The sequence below is a fragment of the Homalodisca vitripennis genome, chromosome 3, assembly GCF_021130785.1.
Source record: "Homalodisca vitripennis isolate AUS2020 chromosome 3, UT_GWSS_2.1, whole genome shotgun sequence".
Lineage (NCBI taxonomy): Eukaryota > Metazoa > Arthropoda > Insecta > Hemiptera > Cicadellidae > Homalodisca > Homalodisca vitripennis.
In genome coordinates, this window is record NC_060209.1 from 191,364,135 (window position 1) to 191,386,627 (window position 22,493).

A 22,493-nucleotide genomic window follows, 5' to 3' on the forward strand; every position below is an offset into this window, starting at 1 on the left:
CACGTTTGGTCTGAGTCTATTGTGTACCCCTCCATCTACACGTTTGGTCTGAGTTGATTGTGTACCCCTCCATCTACACGATTGGTCTGAGTCAATTGTGTACCCATCCATCTACATGTTGGTCTGAGTCAATTGTGTACTCTCTCCATCTACATGTTTGTCTAAGGCAGTTGTGTACCCATCCATCTATATGTTTGGTCTGAGTCAATTGTGTACCCATCCATCTACATGTTGGTCTGAGTCAATTGTGTACCCATCCATCTACACGTTTGGTCTGATTCAATTTTGTACCTCTCCATCTACATGTTGGTCTGAGTCAATTGTATTCAAGGATTAGAAAGTAGATATAATATAAGTACTAATATTCAGATTAAATGTTGTCCACTTTCTTACTACTTCGTAGGCTACAACTTCATATCACATCTTTGATAGCTTTATAATATTTGTCCAATTTATAGAATGGATTTCTAGACAGCCAGTCATGTAACACTACTGAACACGTTTTCTCTGTTAGATTTTGCCATGAATCAGGTAGATTATTATACATTTTTAAGCCTTTATGCTTATGGTAATTCACGGATCTAGTTAACCTATACCTTGGTAATTCGAGCTTATTATTATTTCTGGTATTATGGTAATCTGTCATGTTTCTTAAAAGGTATTTGTTAAAATCTTTCTTAACTAAAAGTAAAACGTCAAATATATACAAATTTACAATGGTTAAAATACTGGTTTTTACAAAAAGTGGTCTACAATGAGTTTAATGGCTTAGAGCCAGTTAATATTCTTACTGCTTCTCTCTGGAGGATTAAAATCTTCTCTATGCCTACCCCATTCCCCCATATCACTAAACTATACCTTATAATACTTTCAAAAAATGAATAATAGGCCATTTGTACATAAATGGTAGTTACAGATTCCTTAAATTAGCTAGTAAAACTATTACTCTAGACAATATTTTACAAACTCCATCAATGTGACATTTCCATGAAAGTTTAGAATCAATATTTATAGATCTTAAAGAAACAAGTAACTTTTGAGTTTTACTTTGTTTAATCGAAGGCATATTTAGTTCAAACCAAGTGCCTCCAACAAAGTGCCCTCAGACAAAAAATAATTTTTTTATGAGGAAAGAGGTATCATCGGCATAAATTGTGGTAAAGTTAAACTCTATGTCTGTTTATCTACATTATTCAATTTTCTCCTTGAGGTTGTCTACTCAAATTATTGGATATTCTGTTAGTCAGACCTTAATTAGGAATTTTATCTCTTCTTCTCCAGTAAAGAAGCAATGGGTGTACTTTTCCTGACAGTAGAGATTATTGTGACGAATGCTTTTAAACTGTGTTTGCTCGTACCTCTGAAGACGTTGTTGTGAGAGATTAGAGATAACACTACAATCATCTCAGTTTGTTTGACATTAGCCTAACCATTTTCCAAGGCCTCCTCTTTACAATCTCCAGTGTTAGTGACTAGCGACATTATTTACGGAGGAACCGTGATGAGATTTTAATTTATTTTTGGGATGAGGAATTATCCTCCTAAATTCAAGGTTCTTTTGTATTAGTCTTATGGACCAGTTGTTATTGTACAAACCAATCAATACATCTTGTTTATATTGTTTGTTTGTATCTACAAGTGTTAAAATGGTGAACAATTGTTTTTTCATTCTCATAATTTAAAATTAAAATCGTGTTATTAACTTTTGCAATATCAATATCAATTTTATTTAAAAAAAGTACAAAAGTACTGACATTGTTCATACACATACATAATTTATATAATAAAACAATAATTTACAATGTTGGTTGTCAAATATAATAAAATAACAAACATTTTTAATAATCTAAGTGTATTTATTTATTAATTAATAAGTTATGAAAGAACCTATCAAGAAAATAGAGGGTTTCGTTTCGCTTCACAATTTTAAATTTTTATATGTGTGTCTAAAACTCATTTTTGTTTCTAAAAAACTTACAATGAAAAATACTTTCTTATTTGTGTTAAAGAGTGAGTGTGCTTTAATTTATTACTAATACAAAAAGTAAATCAAATTTACAACATTTGGCTATGTTAAATCTTTTACTTACGGGGTTTTTATACTCTTGGGATAATACAAAACTTAAAAAATATTTTGAGTACAAAAATTACATTACATATACTTTGAAACAAAAAAAAACTTGTGTAAGAGAAACATGAGAATATATCTTTAGTTGTAAAATCCTTATATTCTATAAAACTATTTTAACATCAAATGACTTACAGTATATTTTTAATGAATTTTGAAAAAAAGCTTGCAATGGTGGAGAAAATCCCTTGGCATTTCATTAAAAAATGACTGCCAGTTCCGGTCACATATCTGACTAACCTAAACAACTGTGTCGTAAATCAATGTTTTTAATACTCTTTTTAAATTGTTCTTAAAATGTTACTATTAAAACTAGAACAATAATATTTTTATTTTTATGTACAATAAGATAAACTATACCCAATGCTCGAGTATAAAATTATATTCATGGATCTTATTACTTGTTCATAAAATAAAAGAAAACTTCGCTTGTTTTTCACAATAAAAGAACTTTATTAAAATAAAATAATACTAAAATTGTAATACTTCTCAGTTAGAACTTTTAACGAATTAAATAAATTAAAAGTCACTTGTAATAAATTTATTCAAAACAAATAATTAAAATCAAATATTTTTCACACAGTTTTTATTAATCAGCTTCTAACTGAACTTGTGCTCTCGACTTACTTGTTCGGTACTTCAATATCATTGTTTGCTGTAATATATTGATTTATTGGTACTTTACTGTACTGACTGAATATTTATAATATATATTTCAAAAAATTTCCTTGAGAGTATGTATGGACAAAAAAATTACAAAAGGCTTTGACAGTCTAACTCGATTTAGAGCAGTTTTTAAAAGAGGCAGACTATAACTTTGGTTTAGCTAATTCACATCAGATAATTGGGACACCTAAAATAATCAAAAGGTGAGAATCAATATACAAATTAACAATTACAATCAGCAGTTTACTTACTCAGTACTATTCAGTAGCAGTGAGGGTAAGGTCGGGTCAGTAGCGGCGCTTATCACGTATTACTCAGACTGGCGCTCGAGGCGCAGTATCTCACCGAGCAAGTTTTAATCGTGAAACAGATTAGTAAATCTGTATATAAGTTCAGTTGAATTTTATTTGACTGATAATGTGAGCATTCATAGCAAATCTTTGTGTACACACATAACAAACTTGTATTATTTTAATTTCAGCCAGGACAGAAAATCCTAAATAACTCAATAAGATTTAAATTTTTTGTAATATGTTAGTATTATGATGAAAATAAAAATGTGAGTTTGTTTAATAATATTGTGTATTAGTCTTAAATTGAAATTGAAAATACTGGCAAGATCACTGATTCTTGTAAAATGGCGCAAAGCAAATCAAAACAGAAAACAGTTTTCCACATTTTGCATTCAGTATGGCACGTCTTAGTCTTCTCTTTGGTGCTACATTAAGGGTGGGAGGGAGGAAGGGAGAGAGATTATAAAAAAATAATTAAGATTTAAAAGGCGTCAACAAATTACATAACACCACATTTCCTCAAGAACAAAGTTAAAATAAATATATTTGTCAAAAGTTTCTCCATGGTAGGAACTCATCCACTGTGTAGAATGGTCGTTGAGTAGGCCATTTTTTAAATGGAGTTTGAGATTATGGTTTTTTTTTTACTCTTCAACCCAACTAGGAGAGTTGTAAAACTTAGTGCCGGCGTATGTTGGTTTCTTCATGTACAATGCTGTGCAGTGAAATGGAAGATTGCAGTTGTTGGCAAATCTGGTATTGTGTTAATGAAAAGCAGCAAGTCTTTGAAGTCCATTTGTACAGGCAGACAAAATCACTGCCAGGACGTAGTAAGAAACCACTGTCAGAATTTCCATATCTTGAAAAAATTTCACGTAATTTATGTGAATCAATAATTTATATAAAACAAATGATTGATCCCATACTAAAAACTAATAAACATACATACAGGGTCTGTATAATAAGTAACCGGACTGACTTCAGGAAATTTTTTATTGGCAAAATATGTACAATTTTTCTTTAGAAATCTTCAAAGTAGTCCCCATTGGAGTCGATAACACACTGATACCGTATTTTCCAATCCCTGAACGCTCCCTGGAAGTCGGCAACCTCGATGTTGTCTAGAGCCCTCGTCGTAGCAAGTTGAACGTTTTCAAGAGTCCCGAACCGCGTCCCCTTAAGGTGTCTCTTTAATAGTTATTCCTCCAAAACAAGCAAACATTTCATTCACTCAACTTTTACCTAATATGGTTGCTCACCGACCAGAAGACATAAGACTTGATTGTCATTAATCACCTGTTCTAAAATGTCTGCATGAAATTTAAGTGGCATGTGATTGCTTTGTACAAGTAATGTATGAATGAGTCCGAATTTTGTTTCATTAAAATCAATGTTACTGGGACAGAAAATTGTTTGTGAGTAAAGGAAATTTTATAACTTTAACTCAGGCATTTTCTTTTGGAAATCAGGAGTTAATATCCAGATGTGTCCTATCATTTTGACGCATGTTCACTAAGTACAGTACAATTTCTGCTAAGTGTTTTTTAATTCAAGCGATTGACATTTTCATGATTTAACAGGCCCAGCCAGCCTTAGAAAAGTTTTCAGATGATCACTGGCTTTGGAAGCTTGCATTAGCAGTAAAAATTATGCTATCCATATCATTTTCTTCAACTTGAAACTTCATAGAAAATAATTGTTTGTATGTGTGAAAGATTTAAAAAATACCTTGCACTCTTTCAAAAAGAGTAGGGAAATAAAATTTGGAACCACTCTGAAATTTGCAAGAAACAGATAAAATCCTAAAATTTATATTAAAAGCTGAAACTGAAAATATACCTTCAGAACTTCAAATTGAACTGACTGATCAAAAGAGAACTTGAAAGAGGACTGCAAGGAATGCTACAATAATACAGATCATCTTCCATTAACTGTATTCATAGATAATTTATAGTTTTTTCATAGCAGGTCTCAGAGTGAACAAAACACTTTAGAAGTAGAATGTTTTCAGTTTCTGGATCAACATAATTATATCTATGAACAAACTATAAAGTTGGTTTTATAAGTGTTAAGTTCAAGCTAAACAACAAAAACAACAATATATATGTCTCACATACATAATAAAGAGAAGGGATGGCTCAACAGAAAATTGTAACAAATGTTACGTCAATAACTGAAAAGAATAATCATTTTATTAAATACTAGCTATTTCTAACGGCTTCACACACTTTTCGTAAGCTTTACTTGTATATGATCACTTCTGGTTCAAGCGAACTATATTTCCAATGCCGTTGTAGCGTTTACCTTGTTGCCATGATCAAGAAAATCTGTTAAAAGTTTATGTTTATAGCCACTGTACACGTACATGTACTTTATTATAAAGTGGTCTAACACTCAAGCTTTAAGTTCAACCAGAAATTCATTTATATTAAGACAAATATACATCAGAACTTAGCACCTTCCAATAGTGTTTGGCTATTTAACATACATAACTGTCTCGTAATTGCAGTTTATAATGTTCAGGCGCTTTGATAACCTTTATATTTTGCGACACCGCGTAGTAGTGAGTTAAATCAATGGGCATAGCATATAAATTTTCTTTGTAAAAAATACATGTACATACAAATTTTCATAAAGATCGGTCAAATGGTTATGGAGCTATAAAGGACATATAGACAATCATTCATTATATAAACGATATATATTCTATATATATATATATATATATATATATATATATATATATATATATATATAATATATATATATATATATACGAAATTAAAGTTCTTTTTTACTTTTTGAAACCTACTATGATGTCTCAAGTTACTGTGGAACTTTAAGTACTTGGTAGTTAGTATACTCGTACATTTCCATAACCACATTGTCTTCTTGGCTTGCCTGCGTCCAAAGATCTTTCATTTCTACCCTTGAACGAAAAAATTGCAGGCCCTGTTATGAAATGACAGAATTTTCCTAACCTCTTTTTCACCAAACATAATTTTCACAATTCTACACTGTAGAAAAATATTTGGTAAAATATTTGACTCCGCTATTGGTATATGGGATTTCATGTTTTTCACAATTACTTCAGCTAAAGCGTATACTCCTGTGCTTTATATGGCACAGACGATACTATTTTAAATGTTGATGCCTGGGTGGATTGACTTGACAGCAGTTTTTTTTAAATATTCTATAAGTTTTCAGATGCAAATGAATGCTTTGTGAGAAGGTCTCTTCCTACCAATTGATCTGAAACCGAATATGTAAATTAAATTATAATGCTGACAGTTTAGTATGCCACATTGTTATTACCACTTCATTTACATTGCATAGATGTACTTCTCAGAAAACTTTTCTTTACATTTTCATTGACAATAAGTTCATTTCAACTTGATCTTGGACAGCAAAAGTACTCCATTTCAGCAGAAAGAGCTTTAACTAAATAAGAAAGACCACTGACACCACAATTCAGTCATTCAGTTTAGTTTGGTTGACACCATTGTACAATAGCAGCATAGCGGCAAAGTGGTTAGGGTCAGTAAAAAGATATATATATATATATAATATAATAAGATATAATATCGTCACATGTTGATTGCTCTATATATAGTGTGACGATATTCATAACCAAATTTCACTTAGACCTGGGTTAGCATATTTTCTCTCCCATTCTCCATCTCTCTCTCTTTATGTGCCGCTTACCAGCACTATAATTTGGAAAGAACCCTTCTTCAATCTTAATCTCTAACTAAATAGAAATGCTATTTACCTTAAGTTTAAATAACTAGTAAAGTAAAGGAGAGAGAGAACTATATATACTCATTTCAAAATGGCACAAGACATAACTTCAAAACATTTCTCAAGGCCTTCCAAAACTTATCTCTATCAACAAGTTCATAGATTCACTTCAAAACTAACCTCATTGGTCCTTATTGTATTAAAGACATTAAAATTCTTTCAAAATTTATTCAATATTTGCACCAGCAGTATTCATAATATCTTTAAAATGCGTAATATCCAGCAATATGAATTGCCAATCGCAATGTAAACATTTTCTTACTCAATGTATAAAGTCCAACTTCTCTATAAATACACAGTCACAAAATTAATGTTTTAAGTCCTGAGAAATCTGACCCTAACCCCCCATAAAAGTACTCCTCTATAACCAAAACTGTGATTTTAATATCAAAATAATTAACTTTTATATTAATAAAAGTATTCTACAGAAACATATACCTCTTCTTCGTTTATGTCTTCTACTTCGCTTCCTGCCTTCAGTGTTGACGAATCAGAATCATCATCCTGTTTTTCATTTGAATCTTCTCTTTCGTTGTCAGGCTTCAGTGTTGAGGAGTCATCTTGATCTTGGGGAACAGAAAGAAGTCCGGTGGTGCCATATCCGGGCTGTAAGGAGGCTGTGGCAACATTGCCCTCGACTGTTTTGCCATCTGTTCGGTGACGAGCAGGCAGGTGTGCGAATTTATTCAATATTTGCACCAGCAGTATTCATAATATCTTTAAAATACATAATATCCAGGAATATGAATTGCCAATCGCAATGTAAAAACTTTCTTACTCCATGTATAAAGTCCAACTTCTCTATAAATACACAGTCACAAAATTAATGTTTTAAGTCCTGAGAAATCTGACCCTAACCCCCCATAAAAGTACTCCTCTATAACCAAAACTGTGATTTTAATATCAAAATAATTAACTTTTATATTAATAAAAGTATTCTACAGAAACATATACCTCTTCTTCGTTTATGTCTTCTACTTCGCTTCCTGCCTTCAGTGTTGACGAATCAGAATCATCATCCTGTTTTTCATTTGAATCTTCTCTTTCGTTGTCAGGCTTCAGTGTTGAGGAGTCATCTTGATCTTGGGGAACAGAAAGAAGTCCGGTGGTGCCATATCCGGGCTGTAAGGAGGCTGTGGCAACATTGCCCTCGACTGTTTTGCCATCTGTTCGGTGACGAGCAGGCAGGTGTGCGAATTTATTCAATATTTGCACCAGCAGTATTCATAATATCTTTAAAATGCATAATATCCAGGAATATGAATTGCCAATCGCAATATAAACACTTTCTTACTCCATGTATAAAGTCCAACTTCTCTATAAATACACAGTCACAAAATTAATGTTTTAAGTCCTGAGAAATCTGACCCTAACCCCCCATAAAAGTACTCCTCTATAACCAAAACTGTGATTTTAATATCAAAATAATTAACTTTTATATTAATAAAAGTATTCTACAGAAACATATACCTCTTCTTCGTTTATGTCTTCTACTTCGCTTCCTGCCTTCAGTGTTGACGAATCAGAATCATCATCCTGTTTTTCATTTGAATCTTCTCTTTCGTTGTCAGGCTTCAGTGTTGAGGAGTCATCTTGATCTTGGGGAACAGAAAGAAGTCCGGTGGTGCCATATCCGGGCTGTAAGGAGGCTGTGGCAACATTGCCCTCGACTGTTTTGCCATCTGTTCGGTGACGAGCAGGCAGGTGTGCGAATTTATTCAATATTTGCACCAGCAGTATTCATAATATCTTTAAAATGCATAATATCCAGGAATATGAATTGCCAATCGCAATATAAACACTTTCTTACTCCATGTATAAAGTCCAACTTCTCTATAAATACACAGTCACAAAATTAATGTTTTAAGTCCTGAGAAATCTGACCCTAACCCCCCATAAAAGTACTCCTCTATAACCAAAACTGTGATTTTAATATCAAAATAATTAACTTTTATATTAATAAAAGTATTCTACAGAAACATATACCTCTTCTTCGTTTATGTCTTCTACTTCGCTTCCTGCCTTCAGTGTTGACGAATCAGAATCATCATCCTGTTTTTCATTTGAATCTTCTCTTTCGTTGTCAGGCTTCAGTGTTGAGGAGTCATCTTGATCTTGGGGAACAGAAAGAAGTCCGGTGGTGCCATATCCGGGCTGTAAGGAGGCTGTGGCAACATTGCCCTCGACTGTTTTGCCATCTGTTCGGTGACGAGCAGGCAGGTGTGCGAATTTATTCAATATTTGCACCAGCAGTATTCATAATATCTTTAAAATGCATAATATCCAGGAATATGAATTGCCAATCGCAATATAAACACTTTCTTACTCCATGTATAAAGTCCAACTTCTCTATAAATACACAGTCACAAAATTAATGTTTTAAGTCCTGAGAAATCTGACCCTAACCCCCCATAAAAGTACTCCTCTATAACCAAAACTGTGATTTTAATATCAAAATAATTAACTTTTATATTAATAAAAGTATTCTACAGAAACATATACCTCTTCTTCGTTTATGTCTTCTACTTCGCTTCCTGCCTTCAGTGTTGACGAATCAGAATCATCATCCTGTTTTTCATTTGAATCTTCTCTTTCGTTGTCAGGCTTCAGTGTTGAGGAGTCATCTTGATCTTGGGGAACAGAAAGAAGTCCGGTGGTGCCATATCCGGGCTGTAAGGAGGCTGTGGCAACATTGCCCTCGACTGTTTTGCCATCTGTTCGGTGACGAGCAGGCAGGTGTGCGAATTTATTCAATATTTGCACCAGCAGTATTCATAATATCTTTAAAATGCATAATATCCAGGAATATGAATTGCCAATCGCAATGTAAACACTTTCTTACTCCATGTATAAAGTCCAACTTCTCTATAAATACACAGTCACAAAATTAATGTTTTAAGTCCTGAGAAATCTGACCCTAACCCCCCATAAAAGTACTCCTCTATAACCAAAACTGTGATTTTAATATCAAAATAATTAACTTTTATATTAATAAAAGTATTCTACAGAAACATATACCTCTTCTTCGTTTATGTCTTCTACTTCGCTTCCTGCCTTCAGTGTTGACGAATCAGAATCATCATCCTGTTTTTCATTTGAATCTTCTCTTTCGTTGTCAGGCTTCAGTGTTGAGGAGTCATCTTGATCTTGGGGAACAGAAAGAAGTCCGGTGGTGCCATATCCGGGCTGTAAGGAGGCTGTGGCAACATTGCCCTCGACTGTTTTGCCATCTGTTCGGTGACGAGCAGGCAGGTGTGCGAATTTATTCAATATTTGCACCAGCAGTATTCATAATATCTTTAAAATACATAATATCCAGGAATATGAATTGCCAATCGCAATGTAAACACTTTCTTACTCCATGTATAAAGTCCAACTTCTCTATAAATACACAGTCACAAAATTAATGTTTTAAGTCCTGAGAAATCTGACCCTAACCCCCCATAAAAGTACTCCTCTATAACCAAAACTGTGATTTTAATATCAAAATAATTAACTTTTATATTAATAAAAGTATTCTACAGAAACATATACCTCTTCTTCGTTTATGTCTTCTACTTCGCTTCCTGCCTTCAGTGTTGACGAATCAGAATCATCATCCTGTTTTTCATTTGAATCTTCTCTTTCATTGTCAGGCTTCAGTGTTGAGGAGTCATTTTGATCTTGGGGAACAGAAAGAAGTCCGGTGGTGCCATATCCGGGCTGTAAGGAGGCTGTGGCAACATTGCCCTCGACTGTTTTGCCATCTGTTCGGTGACGAGCAGGCAGGTGTGCGACGGCGCATTGTCGTGATGGAGAATCCACGAATCGGCAATCTCCGGACGGACTCGGTGAACCCGGGCGGTTAGTCGACGGAGCACCTCTCTGTAGTACTGGCCGTTTACAGTTTGACCAGGTGGCACAAACTCTTTGTGAACAATGCCTTTCATGTCAAAGAAAGCAATGAGCATCGACTTCACCTTCGATTTGCTCATGCGGTCGTGGTGACGCCGGTGTGTGCCACTCCGAACTCTGCCGCTTCGTCTCAGGATCGTATTCAAAAACCCACGTCTCGTCTCCTGTAATCCTGTAACGTGGTTGAAAAACTCTGGTTCGGTTTGCAGTCGATCAAGGATTTCCGAAGCGACAGCAACACGACGCTTCTTTTGCTCATCAGTCAGGTGTTTGGGTACCAGCTTCGCACAGATCTTCCTCATGCCCAGATCGTTCTTAATAATGTTTTGAACGGTCATCTTATCAATTCCGACCTCATCTGCGATAGCCCGAATGCTCAGACGACGATCACTGTTCAACACATCACGCACTTTTAGCACATTTGTGTCCGTGTGACTCGTTGATGGAGGACCGACGCGCTGTTTGTCATGGACGTCATCGCGGCCCTCCCGGAAATTTTTGTGCCACTGAAACACCTGAGTTCTGGACAGAGCATCCTCACCGTAAGCCTCTTGAATCATTTGAAGAGTTTCCGTGGCCGTTTTCTAGAGTTTGACACAAAATTTAATGCTAAAACGTTGCTCGATCGTTCTCTCCATTTTCACTCCGACGGGGTAACTGAACATGCACTCCGCTCTCGCTCGATACTAACTCTCCAAGCGCTTGGAGGCAACTGCTGCAGCCCGGTTCCCTTTCACTAAACCCCCCACCACCACTACAGCACCAGATACCGGTTAGCAGACGCTTTGACGGAGCGGGGCAGGCTCAGTCCGGTTACTTATTATACAGACCCTGTATAATACTCGTTTTAATAGACATATCGATTAACACAATCAATAATTTTATGAAAAGAAAACATATTAAAGAGGTGTAAGATATATACATAATTTACCAACAAAATTTATAATTGAAACAGATCTGTTAAAATTTAAAAAAGAAGTAAAGGATTATTTAACTAATTTGTATATTCTTTTGAAGAATATTTCAATACAAAAACCGATTAATACATTTAAAGAAGAATTGAAGATAAATCGTTAAGATATAAATTTTATCATTTAAATGAACTAATGTTACCATTTTATATTTATATTTTAAAATTAATATTAGTATTTATTTTTATTGTAGTGACGCTATTCTCTGCACCGTTTACATGTTCTGGAATAAAGTGGTTTGACTATTGACTATATATAAAAATTTGAAACAATGGCAGTATATGGCCAACCAGCCCAAAAAAGTAAAACAAACAAAGGCCAAGGATCGTCAACTGCTCTTCAGGATAGGTCTAGGCCTAGTAAGCCTAAAAACGTAATGTCAACAAACAACAGACAAACGGTAGGCCAAAGTGGTCTTACAATTGAAAGGAGGCAGCAAAATTGTACCAGCCTATCATAGGTACAAAAACGGCCAGTACAATAAAAGCAGTAATGGACCAAGGGAAACTTTATGTATGAACTAATGTATCACAAACTAATTTATGAACATTTATTCACTTGTCTATATAAGTCACTATGAACATTTAATCATTTTTTAAGTCTTAGCACCAGCTTTAGGATCCCATCATCAAAGACTCTGCCGTTTGACCGTTACACTAGTTAGTAATGGTTTCTTTCAACATATTATTTTCTTGAGTTTTGGGAAAAGATAAAAGTCTGATGCTGTCAGGGCTGTATGGTGGATGATCCAAAACTTGTCCAGCTGTGTCTGTGTTCTTACTGTGACATGAGGCCGAGTATTGTTGTGAAGTAGAACGCTACAGAGCAGGCCTCGCCGGCAGTTTTGAATATTGTGCCTAAGCTTCAATAACGTTTCACAGTATCTCTCTGCATTTATTATCATTCATTGCTGCAAAAATTCTATTAAAATTTTGCCCTTCCGGTCCCAAAAAACTGGCCGTGAAGGAAGGTTTTGCTTGAATTTCCGTACCTTCGTCGGGGATTTTGTGTGATGCTACTCACTGGATTGAAGTTGAGTCTCTGGAGTGTAGTACCCAAACCACGTCTCATACCAAGTCACAAAAGACAAAGAATGTGCCATATGCTTTGCTTTACATTCTTCTGTTAACAATTTTGGTACCCATCTCGCACACATGTTTTGTAACGAAGTTTATCAGTAGCAGTGTTATAAACTACAGACTGAAACTTGTGGAAATTTCTGATGAAGTTCGTCAATAATAAAGCGTCTGTTTTGGAGAATTTTCTCTTTAACTTTTCTCCTTCATTCATGACAGTCCAGATTGTTCTTTATCATGAACATTTGTCCTTTTTTTATTAAAAAACGTACATGATTGACATGGCGACAAACAAAGCTATATAACCACACAACCAACACTAGCAGAGACGTGAAACGTAATGTTGGCTTAGTGGGGGACTGATTTGGAGTGGCAGACCTTGAATGGACATCACCTTGACGGGATGCGTGGGTACAATGCTTAATCAGTTCTCATAGATTACCAAAATATGTCAAAAATCATTAACATAATTTGCTACTGTGATGGATATAAGTTTTTTCAAAACGAGTTAAATTTTCATACTGGCAAAGATAAGTAAAATTCTAGTTGACATAGTTTTCACCAATTTTCAAAAGCTTATCGCAGTGGGTGACCAAAGCTTTTAAAATCCTTCTGCCTAGAAACTTTCCGCCAGTGACGATAGCCACGATATCACAGCATATTTCAACTTATCGTCAGGTCTAAAGCACTTGGGTGCTTAGCTCATGTGCAGGAACAAGTGATTGTCTGACGGTGCCAAACCCGGACCATAAGGCAGGTGGTAGAATTGCTCCCAACGAAACTGTCAAATTAACGTTTGGGTGTCACCAGCAATATGGAGCCGAGCTTTGTCATGGAGCAACACAATTCCTTCACTGAGCTTTCCTTTCCATTTGTTTTACAAGACACTGGAATTCACCATGTTTATCCCTTAAAAGCATATGATGAGTTTATCTCGACACTCAATATTTGTTGAAAAAGGGCCGCTGAAGAGTTATTTAGTCACACAACAATCTCCTGATCCTTTGCATTATTCTAGGAGTGACAGTCAATTTACTGGTGAATAAGTGAAACTTTACATTAATGCCAGTTGAGCTACAAAAGTTTAAGTAATTAAAAACAAATTACTAAAGGCTCAAGAGTGCAGTGCCTTCTTTTTCTAGTGAAAACATAAGAAAGTAAAATGGGTTGTTAAAAGGGTTAAGGCTTGTTAGGCCACTAAATAGTTCTTTGTCAAGATTTCTTTGTTTTTCCCTAATTAAGCTTCACCTTTCGACATTTTGTAGCCTTTTCAAATTTGTTTGCATTATATAAATATGTTTTTTTAAGAAAATACTTCAAAGTATGTTTACTAAGAGTTATATTGTAAATTTAAAAACTTGGAAACAAATTTTACTTTGAAATTAAAATATTTGTTATAATAAAAGTAATTATGTTATAATATATGTACAAAATATGTTGTTGGTTTATAGAAGTATTGTTAAGCAAATTGATTTCAGTATGTTAACAAATATTAGTTGTGAATTTTTAATCAGTAATAGACCTCAGCACCAGCATGGTTAAAAATAATTAAGGTCATACTGATCTTCCGAGTTTTGTGAGTCAATTTTCTCAGAAAACCATCTAAAATGTTTTAACTAAGTCTAACTCTAAACTTGTCAGTTTAAACATGGTGATAAAGGTTTCAATATTGATTTTGTTATCAGAAATGTGTATGTTCTTGTACAGTGGGGCATGTTTACAGTGTTGCTCTTCTTACATCAGCATAAATTTGATTAAACAATGTTTTGATGGCAAAAATTTACTTTTAAATTCCACCAAATCAAATTTTATTTATTTTTCTACAAGACAAACCAGAACCAAAATTAATATTGGCATCAGTGTAAAAGAAGAGAAAGTAAGCCAAGTTGAATACACCACAATTTTAGGAATTTTAATTGATGAAATCCTCTCCTGGAATAAACATGTTGACCATATTATTCATAAAATGTCTTCTGGTATTTATACACTGAGACAGTTGTCAAGGGTTTGTAGTTTACAAACTTTACGATCCGTATATTTTTTTCTAGTGCATTCACACTTATCATATTGAATAAGCATACATGGCGCAACAATAAAAAAAGAATCTGGATAGGTTACTAGTCCAACAAAAGAGAGCTCTACGAGTTATCCTTAGACTTAAAAAGATTGACTCCGTTAAGAAATTATGTACAGAAAATGGAATTTTAACGGTATACAGTTTATATATTTATGAAACAGTTCTTTATGCGAAACAAGAAGAAGATAAAACAGTGCAATTCTAGATAATAGTCATCAATACAACACAAGGCATAACAGAAATGTCCCACACAAGCGTAAATTATTATTGCATGTAAAATTAATGTTTTGAACCTTATTTTCATTTACAATACGGTTATTTACATTAAGGCTAAAGATGAACGAAACTAAAAGCACCAAAAGTTTTTGAATTGTTATTGATATGCCACGATAAGTCTTTCCCATGGCTGTCCCTACACACTAACGTTTGTCTGGTTCTTGAGTTTCTCTTAATGACAACCTCACAGCTGTTGTTATCACTGGTGGTATCAATACCATTTTCCAGAGTCAAGCAACTGTACAGATTTTCAGTTTCAAAATTAGGACCAGAAAGTTGAACATTATTTTTAAATTGGCTTCATTATTCCTGGAATCAATTACTTTAGTAAAGCCAGTATTTTTTTATCTAAAAGAGGATTTTGGGCTCTCAATTCAGTAGCATTTACCTTGTCTTTTTGATAGGGTGGAGGGGGGGGAAAGCGAGTTAAACAGTTATAGCAGTTAGGAAATAAGTGTTCCTATAATTTTCAACATTTTTTTAATTATATTTTATATATATATAAAAAAAAAAAAAAAAAAAAAAAAAACAATGACTGCGTAGGTAATTAATTCATGATTTCAATGACAATAAGCTGAGCGAAGCCTGCTACGTGTCATGTGTTGTGGCATACTCTTGTAACTTTAAAAGCTACTACTCTGGTATGGTAAAAGGCAGGTGTATAATTCTAGACAAAGTTTTCACATTTAAAGATCCTAAAAAGAAAATGATCTTTTCTAGCTGATGTTTCATTCGGACAATTTTAAGAAATGGGGAGTTTTATTACTATATACGATTCTTGATATTGAAACAGAAGGAATTTAATTCCAAATGAGTAAAATGTTTTAAACCAATAACCCGCACTTGATATTAAAGATTTAAGATAAGCATTTTAGACACTGTGAAAAGATAAAGTTGCATTACTTGAACAAATTTCACAACTAATCTTTGAATTTCTGTTATAATTTTGCTTATATAGATGGATTCTGTTTTTGTTCAGCTTGAGCACTCGGAGAAGGGTGTACTCAGTATGGCGAAGTGCAGACAGGCAGACACAAACAACTCTCAGTTCTGCGTGACGCTCGGTCAGACACCACACTTGGATGGCTCCTACGTTGTGTTTGGTCGTATTGTCAAGGGCTTCAATATCATCAACAACATCTCGTACCAGCCGCTCGGCCCTGGCGAGAGACCCATCCCTGTGAGTACCACTCGATAACCATAGATCTTTAGTCTTGTAAACAACTCTGTAGATTCTCTGAAGGTGTAGTGCTCTTGGCCATTTATAAAGATACATTATCAGTGATATTGTAGGTCTTTGTTATTTTAATGTAGGTCAAGTAGGATATTTTTGTTTTAGTTTTGTTTATGACTATGGAGGGCAACTGGATTTTGCCAGACATTTGCTATTATGCAATTATACAAAATATCAGTAAGACTAGGTTTCAACATCTGCTGTGTAATATATTCCTCAGGCAGGTAACTAACTAACATAATCTAGATTAAAATAAACAAATCATACTAATAATACGTTCTGACAAGCATAAGTCAGGAATATTTCTTGTTATTCCTGAGTTGTGTCTGTCTTAATGCTTTGGTGTGATTTGTTTATTTTAACCTAGGTGGGTTTTAGGCTGTACCACTGTAAGATTACATGTTGAGGAATGTTCCTCTAACGATTTCCATGTATATCTTAACCATGCATGTGAGCAGTGTTCAATAATACCCATTTTTGAAACTCCGTACCATACACGAATTTTTACAGTGGTTGTTTATAAAATTGTTTTTGGTTTTAGCTGTGCAACAGTGGAAGTTTTGCTTGTTCACAAATCAATTCAAATGGAAGTGAGCTTTATCACTCATCATTGAAAAACATCAGATTTAAGAACATAAAGCATTCTCTCTCTAAAAATTCTTCATACGCCAAAAGTTTGTTAAGATTCTGAACAATCAAAGTCCTGTATGGATGGAATTTCCACTCACAGTTCAGGATGAATTGTAAAGGAAGTGACAAAACCTAAGGTTGGGACAAATTTTGCAGCAACTCTGCGCAATCTTAAAATTTTCTGTAAATACAATCACTGCGGTGTGGTTGATTTCGATAGGTCTGAGTGCTGAACAGTCATAATTGACCTCCTTTACTACTTAAACTAAATCTATCGATGACAGCTCTGCATTTGGCAAGAAAATATATCCATTGACAGTGTGCAGTGTATGTACTGTGATTCTGCAAAGTAGTGTCTGTTTTCAGTTCAGATGTTTTTGTCATTATACTTCAAGTGGGGTGTGCGTTTGAGTATTTTGTTGTCATTTTAGTATATTAATCTATAAGTAAATGTAATATAGGGGGAAAACCTCAACCTTCTTGATTGGGATTATGTAGGGCTACAGTTTTGCTATGATTTCTCACATTCTCTGTTTAATTTTTCAAGGTTAATTTTTTTGTGAAATTTTTTTTCAGCAACTTTAAAGCAGTGCGCGAATATGGTAAAATCAAATTATGGAAACATTACTGATGCTTACTTCTGTAGCTAGTTCGGGAAACATAGTAATAACCGACATCAAAGTCATAATTATATCTCCTAAATGATGAGAGATACAGTTTAATATTTGTGTAATAGGACACATCAAGATAAAGAAAAGCAATTGTATCCCAAAACCAAAAGTTGTGAATCTCTTGCTTAACATGTTTCATAAAATTACAACATTTTTAACCCTCTCCCGGGCAAACGCCTCGAAATGCCTCGGCAGGGCGCCTGTTGCTAAAGTCCAAATGCCTCCAATCGCCTCCAACTGCTTTATCAACGCCCTCTGCTTTGTGCTGCTGTCTTACGATTGTTTGGGGAACTAATACTGGAAATATCTATTGGCAGTATTATTGTTGCCTTGTTTAATCATAGTTTTATGACTAGGGACGATATCTAGGATTAATAATTTGAAACGGTTTATTCATTACTTCATTGACGGTGATCTTGTTGTTTAGTAGTACAATTCTTTCTGACTTGTGCTGCTATCTTACGGTATTTGATGAACTATTTGGGACTTTTTATAACCACTTATTTACTGAAATCATTTCGTTAGTTTTTTTCGCAGTCTTTACACTTGGTTCTGTACTTCATACACGGCAGGTTCAAGATGTTTGTGTGATAGCGAAATTGATCGCGTTTTTGACAATGAAGTGGATGATGAAGGTGATAGTTTCAGTGACGATGAAAGTTCCATGAATAACAATGTGTTTAGTGATGAGGACATTCACCATTCTAACCAAGAAGATAGGGACACTGATGACTCGCCACGTGATCCGGCGCTGCCTCGCGCCGCCGGAACCGCGACTCGTGTCCCGCCATTGCCTCGCGCCTCTGGTACCGCCACTCGGATCCCGCCTGTCTGGTCTAGACAAAGTCTTAATGTTATCTTAATTTTTATATTTATAACCCTTTATATACAATAAATTATACAACAATTAAAACAAGATTTTTCATGTAAGTTTGACTTTTTGTTTGATTTTGATTTACCTCATAAGGTTGATATATTTTTAAATAAATACGTTATTATAGAGGATTTAATCATCTTTGTAACGATGTACAATAAATAATAGTTTTATTAAAATAAAGTTCTTAACGTAGTAAAAACGCGAATAAGTGTGCCCTCGCGGCAGAGCGGGCGATTTAATTCAGCCCAGTAGCGCCAAAAGCACGTCGCGGTAATTCGACCGGGAGAGGGTTAAAGTTATGAAGTTTTTTCAATATTACATGCTCTTGATAAGAACTAGAGTTCAAGTGAGACAAAAATAATGAATAATTCAATGACTGTCTAAAAATGGTCCTGGATAAAAAGAATAAATCCTTAGAAAATCAGGTTTTGCGGTAAGCTTTTATAATTATGCCCATTTATCACATCAAGGAAATCTGTTAAGACTAATCTCCAAATATTATGTGTATAAGCTGTAAATACTATTGTATGATGTTGTGTGAAGGTGTGTAAGATCTGGAACTGCGGGGAGTTAAAGCCTGGGCAGGACTGGGCTTACTGTGATGCTGATCTCTACCCTCCGTATCCTGATGACTGGGACAGAGATCTTAACACTGTTCAGGTACCAACATTGTAATGCTTCTTGTAATAGATTACTTTGTCAACTGATGTATATTATTTGTCAACTGATGTATATTATATCCAAATAAAACTCTTATCAAATATTTCAATCAATAAAGATGTTTAAATCAAAGATTTAAGAGTACAGTAGGCTCTCACTAATTTGGCAGATATCAGAGCACAGTTCTGCCGGATTAATGAAAACGCCGGACCATTTACTTCATCAATAAAAATGCTTAAAGTGTAGAAAATATGTGTTTTATTACACCGAACACTATTAAAAATTACTATTACAATACTTGTGTACTAAATTTAAATGAAAGGCATTAAAACAATTTCCTTAAACATTCTTGTTAAGTGTCTAATAATTGGTTTTTATCAGTGCTGTACCACACTACTAGTAGACATAACTTTAACTTATGGTGCAGTAGGTCTATTCCATTGAAGTGAAAAAACATTTGATTTTATTTTGTGCCTTGACTTGAAAAGACACTTTTAATATTTTCTCTTGAAGCCTCTTTAAAACAAGAATATCACCAGAAGGTACGCAATTTTCTTCTGCTCACTTCACAGAAATAGCAAAGGAATTCATCGCAGCTTTGGACTAAAGCCGATAAAATAAACCACTCTCATCTGCATTATAGACTTGATCGGGAGCTCAGTCTCAATGAATTGCTTAAACTTTTCCTTGAATGGTTTGACTGCAGGAATATCACATGATAGTTTTTTGCCCGTCGTACTTGACAACCAAATTCTGAAACGCTTTATGAATTTTTCTTACTATCCTTCACGTGCTTTGAAAAGAGAATTGTAAACCCATGTAAACCTAATTGTCAGGAAACCCTTTTTCAATTTTTCCTGGCAGTTTTCACATTGTCACTGCTTTTGAAAACAAACTTAATCTTTTCACTGCAGAGTTAATGTTTTATGTTTTCATTTACACTGAGACATTTTTCGCTTACTGTCTTGAAATATAAACTAAGCACAGTTCGTAGGTTGTTTGTTAACAACAGTTTTCAGTAGCGTGTTTCAACTTAAATCCACCACTCCACACTCATCAAAATCTGCTGGATTACTGGAGTGCCAAACTGGCACAGTGCCGGATTATAGAGGGTGTACTGTATAAAAAATTAGAGTAATTAAATTGGTTTTCGTAACTAATTGGTTATAAAAACAATACATGAGTTAATTAATTTTCTCTGCTGTAATGATATTCCTGTTTGTGGGGCCTGTCTTTGAAAAATAGTTATTTTTAATCAAGTTTGTTATAGTTTAGTGTCTCAAAATATCCCAGCGGTATAATGTTTACAACTCTTCTATGCTACCTATCTTAAGTTCAATTATTGTTTATACAAGGAACAATTTGTTTTTCAATGCACCTTGCTCCCTGTATATTTGTACTTTGTTGCATACACACTGTCTTTTCACACAAGTCTCTAGTTTGTATGAGATCCAGAACTTAGAGTCAGTAGAAAGGACAGTGGAGCATGAAAACAACCTAAAATGTAGCTAACGTTAAATAACTCAAATACCGTAATTCATGATGGTATTACTATAAGACTTGCCGTGTGAACAAAAACTGTTAATTAATTTGAAGCTATTGCCAAACAACTTTTTAGTACAATCAATCAATCATTTATTGTCAGAACACAAAGTGTATAACAACGTCATCGGTTAAAGGATAAAGCAACAATCCACACTAACCTATAATAATTATTAAATACAAATACATTTAAAAAATTCATCAACCCTTTAAATACATGTTTTATTTACTATATACAAGAATAAAGTTTTTTGTCATTATGCAGGACATTGTCAAAACCGTGAATATTTTGTTTAATAGAACTAGACCTAATTTTAAATTGCAATTTAACGGTCTAGGTGTAAAATTAACTAAAAATTTATAAAATAAAGTGATGCCAAAGGACTAAAAGCAGGTTAAAAGTTACCCTATACATCAAAGTACTCTTATACTATACAAGCATCTTTCAGTCAACCATAACTTAATAGTGGTTTTAAACTTGTTTAGGGACATGCCTTTGATGTCACTAGGTAATGCATTGAATAACTTAATGCCCTGATATATAAAGCTGTTTTGAATGCTAGAGTAATTACATCTTTCTGTAACAATATTTAGCCTATTCCTTGTTTCATACCCATGAATATCAGCCATATGTTAAAAAGCATAGAGGTTTTCTTTAATGTACATTAGTGTAAAAAAAGAGATGGGAGGGAAAGAATGCCTAATTTGATAAAATATGGTTTATAGTGAGTCAAATTTGGCAAATTGCAAATATGCCTAATGATTTTTTTTTTTTTCAAAACAAACAACTTATCACAATAGCCAGAGTTTCCCCAAAGGGTGATTCCATAGTTTAGCTGACTATGTACAGACATCCATCATGTTTTTTCTTAAAGATAGTTACAGTTATTGGACTAAAACTATCCTTTTACACTAAATACTAATTAATACTAATACTAAAATTTTGAAACATGAATCATTTTCTGTAATATAAGGAAAATACAATATATATTTCATTCACATTGGTAAAAGCAAAATAGTAACAAAAAAATATCCATTAACCAATAACAATCAACCAATAAAATTCAACAAACTACAATCAACAAAGAAAAATCAACAATTAACAATTAAAACCTTAATGTAAAATGAGTTTCTAAGAGGTCAAATAGTTTTCTGTTATTTATTTTCAATGTATTTTTAAAACGAATGAAGAGAAACTTCTTTTATTTCTGTAGGCAAAAAGTTAAAATAATCTAACACTGCTACCATAAAAACTTGAGGACACTTGCTGTGTGAACAAAAACTGTTAATTGATTTGAAGCGTTTTCTGGTTTCATAGCTGTGTACTTTTGAATAATTTCTAATTCTCTGTCTACTCCTCTTCACAAATGTCTTTAACCCCTTTAGTGCCAACGTCCGTATACGGACGTTTGAATAACTACCGAAGAATGCCGACGTCCGTATATACAGACGTTCGGAGTAAAAGTCATACCGCAATAATTTTTTAACTTGTTCTAAATTTGTTGGTATACAAACAATCAGAAAGAACCAATCTACATAAAAAAAATAATAATAGTAATATCGTAAGGTAAGTCAGGTTTTTAGCCATGATAGAAATGGCCGTGGTTGTTGCATCAGACAAAGTTGTGTCAGCTGATAGTTCACGTCTAACCTCTGTGTTTGGTTGTTTGTGTTGCTCCTTCCACAGTGTTTGTTTG

The 22,493-nt window shown here is 34.0% G+C and overlaps 1 protein-coding gene across 1 annotated transcript in view; it reads left to right on the forward strand.

Annotated features, from left to right (window-relative positions):
• Positions 1-22,493, forward strand: part of LOC124357919 (peptidyl-prolyl cis-trans isomerase D-like) — a 68,935-nt gene that overhangs the window by 19,795 nt on the left and 26,647 nt on the right. Inside the window, exons 4-5 of the mRNA XM_046810037.1 lie at positions 16,162-16,362; positions 19,138-19,254. Coding sequence (XP_046665993.1) covers positions 16,162-16,362; positions 19,138-19,254 — 318 coding nt within the window. The remainder of the gene's footprint in view (positions 1-16,161; positions 16,363-19,137; positions 19,255-22,493) is intronic.